The 10,955-nt window shown below is 40.0% G+C and overlaps 2 protein-coding genes across 5 annotated transcripts; one reads left to right on the top strand and one right to left on the bottom strand.

Moving 5' to 3' along the window:
- Positions 1-353: 353 nt before the first annotated feature.
- Positions 354-2,666, top strand: lbx2 (ladybird homeobox 2). The gene is made up of 2 exons (XM_085904980.1): positions 354-1,127; positions 1,824-2,666. Exons 1-2 carry the CDS (start codon positions 782-784, stop codon positions 2,318-2,320), a joined length of 843 nt encoding a protein of 280 aa, XP_085761106.1. The 5' UTR covers positions 354-781; the 3' UTR covers positions 2,321-2,666.
- Positions 2,667-5,838: 3,172 nt separating this feature from the next.
- pcgf1 (polycomb group ring finger 1) lies at positions 5,839-9,945 on the bottom strand. Of its 4 annotated transcripts, none has more exons than XM_085904997.1 (9): positions 9,785-9,945; positions 8,643-8,748; positions 7,864-8,016; positions 7,720-7,791; positions 7,533-7,638; positions 7,412-7,454; positions 7,115-7,201; positions 6,945-7,025; positions 5,839-6,046 (listed from the first exon to the last, which is right to left on the bottom strand). In XM_085904997.1, exons 1-9 carry the CDS (start codon positions 9,869-9,871, stop codon positions 5,996-5,998), a joined length of 786 nt encoding a protein of 261 aa, XP_085761123.1. In that variant the 5' UTR covers positions 9,872-9,945; the 3' UTR covers positions 5,839-5,995. The 4 variants fall into 4 exon arrangements, with proteins under 4 accessions (XP_085761123.1, XP_085761133.1, XP_085761143.1 ...); XM_085905007.1 differs by having other exon boundaries at positions 7,115-7,198; XM_085905017.1 differs by having other exon boundaries at positions 8,643-8,745.
- Between the last annotated feature and the right edge of the window lie 1,010 nt (positions 9,946-10,955).

Here is a 10,955-nt window from a genome sequence, read left to right as displayed (position 1 = left end):
TTTAACCTTGTAACTTCTTGTTATTTATTATTCTTTAATAAATATTTTTGCATAATTAATTGATGCAAAATTTTGGGCCTACTTAATTGTACCTTTTTGTCAGCAGAAACCTCAAATGGGTCCATTTCAGTGCGTAATTACGCACGACTTGTCTTCTTAGCAACTCATGTGTTTTGTGGTATGTATTTATTGTGTGAGTGGACTTCTTTCTGTACAAGAATGCGCAAGAGTAAATATTTGGAAGCATATAATCATCCTCATCATCATCGGCAGCAACATCAGACTCCTCCCCTCTCAACCCTGATTCGGAGTGCGTATTTTGGGGCGCGGCCCTTTAAGACGCAACTGTGGTGGTTGTGGCGTTGGGGGGAGGTGGAGGAGGTGGAGGGTCAGCGAAGTGGTGTCGCCTCGCTCTAATTGAGCCTCGGCCAATCAACAACAACTCGTTAGCAGTCACCTTCTGCTTCCTCCTGCTTTGGGACACTTTCACCCCCTTTCTCCTCCGTCTACTTGTCCTTTTTTTTTTTTTCAAACTGCAAGACCGACGCTACTTGGCGAGCATTTGCATGGAGCTCCGCGGACTAGAGGCGCACTGTTGACGGGGGCAGGAGGGGGGGGCCCGAGCGTATGAACGCTGCCGGAATATGCGAGCGCAAAGGCGGACACACTTTTAGCACAACTCCCCCGGAACCACTTGTGGACGCTCCACGCTGCCTCGCGAATGAAATAGAAAACTATTTCTCCTCTCCCTGTTGTTTTTATTTTCTTCTTCCTCCGGGCGATGACCTCTAGTAAAGACATGAAGGCGGGCTCCGTGTTGCAGTCCGCCGGCGAGGACAGAAGGCGGCCACCCCTGGACCAGCTGCCGCCACCGGCTAACTCCAACAAGCCACTGACGCCGTTCAGTATCGAGGACATCCTCAGTAAGCCCTCGGTCAAGAAATCCGCCGCCTCTTCTGTCGCGTCCAGCGTATGTCCGACTCGGCCGAGGGTCCTGGAGAAGGTGGCCGCCGCCAGTGGCGCCCGGAACGGCATCGGCACGCCGTCGTCGCCGCTGTGCGCCCTGGAGGAATTGGCCAGCAAGACGTTCAAGGGCCTCGAGGTCAACGTCATACAGGCGGCCGAAGGTACACCAAACAAGTTGATCTCCTGTATTGCATGTAAATAGTTTGAGAAGCCAATTTCTTGGGGAATGTGTATCATGTCATAGATAGATAGATAGATAGATAGATAGATAGATAGATAGATAGATAGATAGATAGATAGATAGATAGATAGATAGATAGATAGATAGATAGATAGATAGATAGATAGATAGATAGATGTTAATTTACCCAAAATGTAAAGTACAGATGATATGTCTATGTAGATATTAAAATAAATGAATTACAGAATATAATATTATGTGTGCGTAATTGCGCATTGGTGGCGTGACAGCATGACATAAATTTGCCACTAATAAATGTGCCATTAGTCAAAATATGAAGCTAAAACATGACGTAAGAATCATGATTTTTATATGTGTTAATTTCTCTGTGTATTTACGCATTTGGAGGGGGGACAATAAAATGACCATATTTTAGTCCATTGCACTTGACTGGACATAGGGAGGGATATCTCGTTATCATCTTTGATGTTCAGTCGTGAAATAAACAAGACATTTCTTACGTAAATATTATATCAAATTAAATTGCTGGCACCAAAATATTAGCTCCGGAAAAAAGTCTTTTTAATGCAAATGCAGCAGCCTGGTGTTTGGAATAACTATTATTATTAATATTCTTGTTGTTATTATTATTATTAAGACCATCGTTTGCTCGCAGGTCGGGAACACCTGAACGCGTTCGGCCAGCGGCAGGCGTCCAAAAAGCGGCGAAAGTCCCGCACGGCCTTCACCAACCATCAGATCTATGAGCTGGAAAAGCGCTTCCTCTACCAGAAGTACTTGTCCCCAGCTGACCGGGACCAGATCGCGGGCCAGCTGGGCCTGTCCAACGCGCAGGTCATCACCTGGTTCCAAAACCGGCGCGCCAAACTCAAGCGCGACCTGGAGGAGATGAAGGCGGACGTGGAGTCACTGAAGAAGATCACGCCGCAGACCCTCCACAAGCTCGTGGCCATGGACAATAATGACGAGGCTCCGGGGGGAGGTCGAGGAAGCGCGGGAGGGGAAGGGGGCGAAGGGAGCTCTCCGGGCGGATCCCCGGCCAGGGGGACCCCCTCCTCGCACCGGATCTTCCCCCAGTCGCCCTCCTCGTCACGCGGACAGACCACCGACGAGTTCTCGGAGGACGACGAGGAGATCGAAGTTGACGACTGACATCTTGCTTTTTACAAACAGAAAATATTTAGAAAGGGGCATTTTTTTATTTCCCAAACTTTTGCACGGATATTGACAAAAAAGAAGTGTTTTTCTTCTTCTTTCCTTCAATTTAATTTATTATGGGACTTTTAAAGAGGACTTACTCTCTTAATAAACATTTTATTAGCTCATATCGCTTTTTTTTACTCCAGTCTGGATAAGTGGCAGGCCATTATTAAAAGGCCATTACCAAGATGATGATGAGCCACTGCAGCCTGTGTACATATACAGTAAATATATAAATATATATGAAGTTCAACACGAGAATTTTAATGTATTTAATCCGCATCTGTGTAAATAAAGACTCTATGATATTTCAAAAAAAGACATTTTTGATTGATCGATTTAGACAGTTTTGAGTAAAATCGATTTATTTTTGTTTCACTTTGAAAAATAAAGTATAATTTCAGCAATTCACATCACCTTGGTAAATATTATTATTGACATGAAATGATATTTTTTCATAACAGTCCACAGTAATTATGTTTTAATAGACAACAACATTGTAAAACAGCAATGACAAAAAGCTTAACACGATTTTAAAATGTGATCTATTTTTTAATCATAAATTACAAAACTGACATTGAGATGAACTTATAGCAATCAATATTCAATCTAAGATATGTAGCTTACTGTAAAAATGTTCAATTTCCACAGTGAATCAAACTGCTTTATTTTAGGATTATTATTATTATACATTGTGAACCTATAGGTGAGTTAAATAATTTCTGCGGGGCTTCAAGATATAGACTTATGTATATATATAGACTGTTATTATATATGATTCATTACTTCAATAGTATCTGTTATTTTATATTAAAATGCTATCATGCATTTTCTAAGGAGGAAAAAGAAAAAAACATAAGCAACAAAAGTTTAATTGGATGTGTGTGGGGGGGCTATACAAACATTGTTAAACAGACGCCTGGTTAACGCCCCCCCCAAAAAAAAACAACTAAAGTGTGATTGTGTCATGACGTCACTATGAGCTTTCTTCCTTTTCTTCTCTTTTTGTGTCCTCTTGACACAAGAAGCTCGCAGCTTTCTCCCGCCCCCTGCGCCATATGCTTCCACGCATCTTTCCGTAGAGGAGACACTTGATTGATCGCTCCATGTACGCACCACACTAACATTGCCACGCATCTGGCCTCCTTCCAAGCCGGGTGGGAGAAAGGTAGGGGCGCAGCCATGAATAGCAAATGGACCCCGTGTGAAGACAACACGCCTCGTGAAGAACATGCACGCACCGGCGGCACGCCATGACGCCGTTTGGGTCAAAAGCCGATTAAAATTTTTTTTTTTTTTTTTAGAGGAACAACTGATGAACAGATAGACAAAACAAAGAACATATCCTATAATGTTGTGATTTCAAAAGTACTACAACAAAAATCTGTTAGTACATCAAAAGACCAACATCTCCAACAAAACCATGTAGAGTATGCAATTTTTAAAAAACATAAAAAACACAGTAGATTAAAATCTTATGGTTTTAACAATTTTTTTTAATCTTAAAATCAAAAAAGCATGTATCCATAAATGTTGTGATTTGAAATATATTCAACAAGCAAGAAAACCAAATAGAAAAAAAGTCATCTGAAAACAATATTTTTTCCTTTAACCTGGAAAAACAAAGCAAAAGGTAAATGGAATCCATTTAGCAATAAAACAAAACAGAAAAGAAATATGGACATTTTTTTTTAACTCAGAACAAAGTGTGCACAGGCCATATATCCAGGAATGATAAAAAGCATGTAAATTCTGATTTTGAGATTAAAAATAAATATTTTATTCAAAGAAAACAACCCCAAAAAAGTCAATTTTTGCAATTTGAAATTATATCAATGTCAATTCCTCGAAACGACACAAACAAGGCACCATTCATTTTGTCTAAAAAAAAACAACATACCAAACAAAAGGCATGTATCTGTAAAAGTAGTAGTAGTAGTAGTAGTAGTAGTAGTAGTAGTAGTAGTAGTAGTAGTAGAAGAAGTAGCAGTAGCAGTAGTTGCTGTTGGTGTTGTTTTTAATCCCAAAACAAAATAAAATTAGATTGTTGTGTTGTTGTTGTTGTTGTCAGTGGTTCTGGTTTTACCTATAAACAAAAACACATTCAAAACAAATTTCAAAAGTATTTTCATGACAATATTCGGCGATAAAAGCTTTTTGACAGCAATCCTAAATATAAATGTCAAAAAAACGTGAGTGAAGTGGGGCTCAATGTAAATGTGCATGTGTGCGGTTGTGCGGGCCGTGTGCACGTTTCCCACCTCTCAAAGGAGGTAATGGGCTGTGATCACACGGGGTCAAAGGTCAAGTGGCCACCCCCATTTTATTAGGCCCACTCACAACAAGCAACCCACCCAAGGCCCGACAGGGTGGGGAGGGGTTGCGGTGGTGGGGTGGTGGGGTGTAGGTGGCAAGTGGATGCAAGCAAGTGCTAAAAGTCTACTTACATTATCATCATAATCATAATACAAGATGGATACATTTTCTACGTATGTGTGTTATTGTGTGTAATACAAATATGCACGTTTGTTTCTGCATTAATATATGTATTACGTGTTTGTGTGCACATTATTGTGTGTGTGTCTGTGTGTGTGTGTGTGTGTGTGTGTGTGTGTACGATTGAGTTGCATAATTTTATTTAGTATTGCGTATGTGTGTATTGTTTTGACCATTATCTAGTGTGTCTAAGGGTGTGTGTGTGAACATGTGTGTGTTTGTGTTATGTGTATTATTTCAGTGGGATTTTTTTGAAAAATAAAAATGCACTATATTGTGGTGCATTTATTATTGTGATTGTAAGGTGTGCATTTAATGTGTATATTGTGTGCCTTAATGTGTTATTGTTCATATTATTTCATGTGTATTTCACTACTGTTACTACAACATGTAATAATAATAATAATAATAATAATAGCTCCAGGTTGTTAATGAATTATGGCAAAATTACTTTCAAGTAAAACATGTATTTTCACTGGTCACTCGATTAAGTACATCTGCCTAATCCAGCGTTGTCCAGATAACAATTCTGCATTTTCTCGGAGGTCTTCATTAAATATTTCTTTATTTTGTTTGTCACTCAAGACGAGACGAGACAAAACAGTTTGTCAGCGTCCAGTTTTGAGGAAGGCCAATATTTAATTTTGCACCACCGCGTAACAGAAGACATTAACAGAGTGTTTATTTACGACCATGTGACACTTTTATGTGTGTATAAATTAAGTATAAGTAGCATAGTGTGCCATGGTGAGCTCAACGATCCAAGAACATTTAGACTATTAAAATGCGGTAATATGAGCTGAATTCCGGATGCAAAAAGAACAAGGTCGCTATCTGGTGGAAACAAGGTGGTACTGCATTATCTCTACTGTTGCTGTTTTGCCAGTTGGAACCTTCAACACGTTTTAAGATGGATGTCTGTCTCCCTCTTGTTTTGCAGTGAAATAGTGAGACCAGCCGTTACTTGTTTGATATTTTAAATTTATTTTCAAAAATACAAAAAGGAGGGAAAATAAGTTCATGTACACAAAGACTATTATTAAAATAGAAATATGTATTATACAAAATATGTACAGCTGTGTTGGTGAAGAATGGAACGAAGGAAGGAAAGAAGGCCAAAGTCCAACAGTTCTATCTGCTACGTTTGTCCTTGATGGTGTAGTGAAGCACTAGTGGCTGCGCCTGGACACACAAAACAATCATATATCATGAGAAATACATTTCATATTCACATATTTCATCTCCCATCCTTTCAATCTAAGTTATGGAAAACACTCAAAATGTACAGTAGATGCATTTCGCTAAATTATGTACTGGCAATTTTATTTTTATGTCATTTCAATAATTTGTTGTTTTGTTTTTTTATGTTATTCCATTTTGTGTAGCAGCACGGTGGTGCACTGGTTAGCACGTCTGCCACGCAGTTAGGAGGATGCAGGTTTGATTCCGGCCCTCCGTGAGTGGAGTTTGCATGTTCTCCCCGTGTCAGCAAGGCTTTCCTCCGGAAACTCCGTTTTCCTCCCACATTCCAAAAACATTCTTGGTAGGACTACTGAGCACTCCAAATTGCTCGTAGGTGTGAGTGTGAATGTTTGTTCATTTCTGTGTGCCCTGCGATTGGCTGGCACCGGTTCAGGGTGTCCCTCGCCTACTGCCCCAATGACTGATGGGTTAGACTACAGCACGCTCGGGACCCCCATGGAGACAAGCGGTTTAGAAAATGAATGGGTGGATGGACGTTTTGTGTATTTTATTTACTTCAATGATTTTTATTTTGAATTTATTTTGAGTGTTAATCAAAATGTATATCTGATTTATTTTCTTTTTGAGTTAAATGTATGATATAGTTGGTTTATTAATAATATTTAAAATTATTTTTACAACTATTTATTGATTTTTTTAATTTTATTTTTTGTTTCATTTACTTTCATTTGTTATATGTTGTTTATTTTCATTTTAAGTTTAAATTAGTTTTGTGTAAATTATAAATCTCTTTATTTGATAGCACCCCTCCGCCCCCTCACACATCCTCAGATTTAATTTACTGTCGATGTACAAATAAACGGATGTGTCATGTCACCTTTCCAAACCAGTGTGATAACCATAAGCGCTTCATGGTCATGTGATCGGGCAAAAACTCGTTGTTGAACAACATCTGGACCTGCATGACAAACATAATAACAACAATAATAATCATCACAAATCATGGATAAATAATAGACAGAAAGTGAGGGAGCGCATGCCACCAACCTGATGTTTTTCCACATTAAGCCGATGACAAAGCACTTTGCGTAGATGCCTCACCTCCGCTCGCACAGAACAACGCACAAACTTCTGCTGCGCATACACGCAGGAAATTGTTTGAATAAATCAAATGTCTTCAGAACCAGAAAGGCTTTGAACTGCAGTGTGTATAATTTTCACTATGTATATAGAATGAGCGTGTGTGTGTGTGTGTGTGTGTGTGTGTGTGTGTGTGTGTGTGTGTGTGTGTGTGTGTGTGTGTGTGTGTGTGTGTGTGTGTCTGTGTGTGTGCACATGACTGACCTGTAATGCAAGTTTCGTCTTATCTTTCCCTGCGAGTGACGAACTACACAATAAAAAAAAAAAAAGATAATAATTCACCCTAATATTAATTGTTGATGCATTTTGAAAGCTCAGATCTCACCTTAGCCGTTCTAAACACAACGACACCTGCTCGTCATATCTGTAAAAGTGAGCCTTTGAGTGGTCGAAGCTGGTGTACGGTAAACCTGACGCTTCCGACACACAATCTAGAACAAACAACACATGATGGGTGAGTATCATGAAAATCATTCCAAAGCAATTGCATTCATTTTTCTTGCCATACTCACCGTCTCCCGCAGGCTGAATGACCCTTTCCAAGCCCCGCGACTGATAGAACTCTTTTATTCTTTTGTCTTCGCCTGTGTCAAACACAAGCGAAATCAGTCGGGTACTCGCGTTTCGGAAGTTGCAATGCGAAGGAGTCCACGTACTTTCTTGTAGTCCGGGCACCAGCTTGTAGACAATGTCTTGCATGACGCGGTCCAGCTTGAGGTTGAGCAGGGGTTGCGTCTCGTGGATTTTGATGTTGCACATGGGACAGTATTTGCTGGTTTGAAGGTACTTGACGATACAACTTTTACAAACTGGAAAGGATACAGAAAAGGCAAAGGTCATTATTTGACTCAGTTCCACCTAAATGTTTCAGAAAGATCATTTTGACAGTTCAAAGAAATCCATTAAATATTTAAGTTGTAGTTTTGGTTCCATTTTTTGCGTTTTCCTTTGCATTTAGGGCGAAGTGATAAATTGATTAAATTACTTTAGCGCCCCTGGTGGAACGGTGGTGTTATTTTTTGTTAAATGAATTGATATTCTCATTTTCTATCTCCTCCGCTGTTACATTTTTGCCTGTATGTTAGCTAATACTATTAATGGGCCACACGTGAAGGTGTTTTGCCTGGTGGAATTTATCACCAAAATAAAATATTTCAAAGCAGTTAAATGTTCACCTGTAATTCATATATTTATTGTTTAAGTGTTAAGGAGCCTAAAGAGAAGTTATTCCATTCATCAGATATTGGTTTTGAAAAATAATCGGTTCTCAGTTATCGAATTTTCCTCAGCCAAATACCGACATTGGCCTGAAAAACAACAACTCCATATTGGTTGCACAATACAAAACAATTTAGTTCCTCTAAAAGTTCTAAGTTCGGAGGTCATTTCAGTGAATAAGTGTTACTCCCAACAACAAAATATTTGGGGTACTCACATGTGTGCAGACATTCGGTGATGGTGGTGGCGTCGATGAAGTAACCGGCACAAAGGTAGCACACGATGTGTTCATTAAGGTCCTTGATCTTTAACTTCACCTCCTCCTGACGACACAGACATCAAATGTTTCATTTGCAGAACATATACCTCACACACAACTGAACACATCATACCAATACCGGCATCCATACTACTTATGAATTGAAATTGATAATATCGACAGGATTTGGAGACCCCTGATATTCAGTGGGACCAGACCAGGCTCCCCAAACAGCCAAAATTGGTGTGTAATTGACGGCCAATGAAACGTATTGGGATAAAACAATAACAATTAACCCCCCGGAAAAAAAAAAAGTCTCCCAACAACGCGGATAAGAATTCAACAAATCAAAATCAGGGGGGAATTTTTGTTTTAATTTCTTCAAAAAATACTGGGAAGAGAATTGTTCAAATGGCCCATAGGTGTGACTTTGAATGCGGATGGTTGTGCCGTGTGATTGGCTGGCAAACAGTTCAGGGTGTTCCCGCCGACTGCACTAACTGTTGGGATAGGCTTCAGGATAACCACATTACTACTATAACTATAACTATTAATTATGGCAGCAGAGACACAAAGCGTTTCTTGGAGTGAATGAGATTCAATTTACTGACTCCCCCCACCACCACCACACACACACATTGTTGTTTGGGTGAGAGGGGATGGAGGGGCACTTATTTTCTCATCAGAATGAAAACATGTCATTGAAAGAAACTCGAGTACAAAATGTTTCACTTTTACAGCTCCGCGAACGCGCGGCTAGCCTATGACAGACCGACCACATGAGCGCGTGTACTCGGTTAGCAGCAGGCGCTCCGTGGAGGTGTTTACATTCTCCAAAGCTGATAAAAGCCACGCATTTCCGAGTGTGGAACTGGTCAACGCAGCATACCGGAGCTTGTTCTTTCGCAGATGGTTTGACTTGATAAGACAAGATATGCTCACTCTCCCCCAGCATCTCCTTCCTTCATCTCCGCCACCTTCTCCGCTCTTTCCATCAGCTCAGCGACAACAGACGAGCAAGTGTCTGCTTTGTAAACGCTTAAATCGGCCACCTGCGGCTCGTTCCGCGCGATCACCCCAGTGAAGGACATCCCGCTCACCTCGTTTCTTAGAGGGTCCAGCTTGTAGACGGTTTGTAGCTGGTTTCGTAGCCGCATCGCTATGGCCATCGGACCTTGCTCCGCCATCTTTGGGAATTACGCTGACTTCCGGGTAAACCGGAAGTGTCCCTTTCGCGGACCCCACGATAAGAAAGGTCGAAAGCAACTCAATTCATACCCCCCTAACACACACACACACACACACACACACACACGCACGCACGCACGCACGCACGCACACACACACACACACACACGCACACTTATACACATGCACGCACACATCACAGCCTCACAAGAAAATCTATCTATCTATCTATCTATCTATCTATCTATCTATCTATCTATCTATCTATCTATCTATCTATCTATCTATCTATCTATCTATCTATCTATCTATCTATCTATCTATCTATCTATCTATCTATCTATCTATCTATACAAATAAATAAAAATAAAAAAAATAAATAAATGTGTGTACGTGCGTGCCTGTGTGTGCGCGCGTGTGTGTGTGCGTGTGTGTGTGTCTCTTGATAAAACTATGTAGTTGTGCCTGATTTAAAACTCTTATTAGTTGTTATATTATAATGTATTGTTGTTAATACTCAGTTATTTGAAAAGTCTTACATTTAAAGTTTGAAAATCTAACCCACAATTAGAAATTGAATCATAGATTCACAAAATCGTTTATAAACTTTTATTTTCATAAATACGTACAAAACAAAAAAAGATATTATTCTCTTAAACAATCTACCTGTAAATGGCTTTATAGAGAGACAGCCAAGTCAATCCAAGATTTGGAGTTTAGGAAAAGGAATAAACCATTTTAATGACACATTCGCCTTGTTTTTCCCTGATGTGTCTTTCACTGCGAATTGCCTGCTTTGAACTACTTGGACAATAGAGGGCGCTATAACCACATCATTTGCAGCCCTGCTGATTTCCTGGAGTACAGTCCTGAACATCAACTCAGTGATCCAGTTAGCAACAGACACTTTGCTAAAAACTTTATACAAATTATTCAATGTAAAATGTAGATGTCCGAAATGGGAAGACATATTTGGCTCCAGTCCTGATTAATGTGGACCCAGATGTAGGCACTGCTGCTTTTCTAGCTCTGTACGTATCAAAAGTACAGAATGTGATAATGTCACACTCTCAGGTGTTCTCT

The sequence above is a fragment of the Syngnathus leptorhynchus genome, chromosome 2, assembly GCF_054491065.1.
Source record: "Syngnathus leptorhynchus isolate UIUO chromosome 2, UIUO_Slep, whole genome shotgun sequence".
Lineage (NCBI taxonomy): Eukaryota > Metazoa > Chordata > Actinopteri > Syngnathiformes > Syngnathidae > Syngnathus > Syngnathus leptorhynchus.
This window is presented reverse-complemented; position numbering and strand designations above follow the sequence as displayed.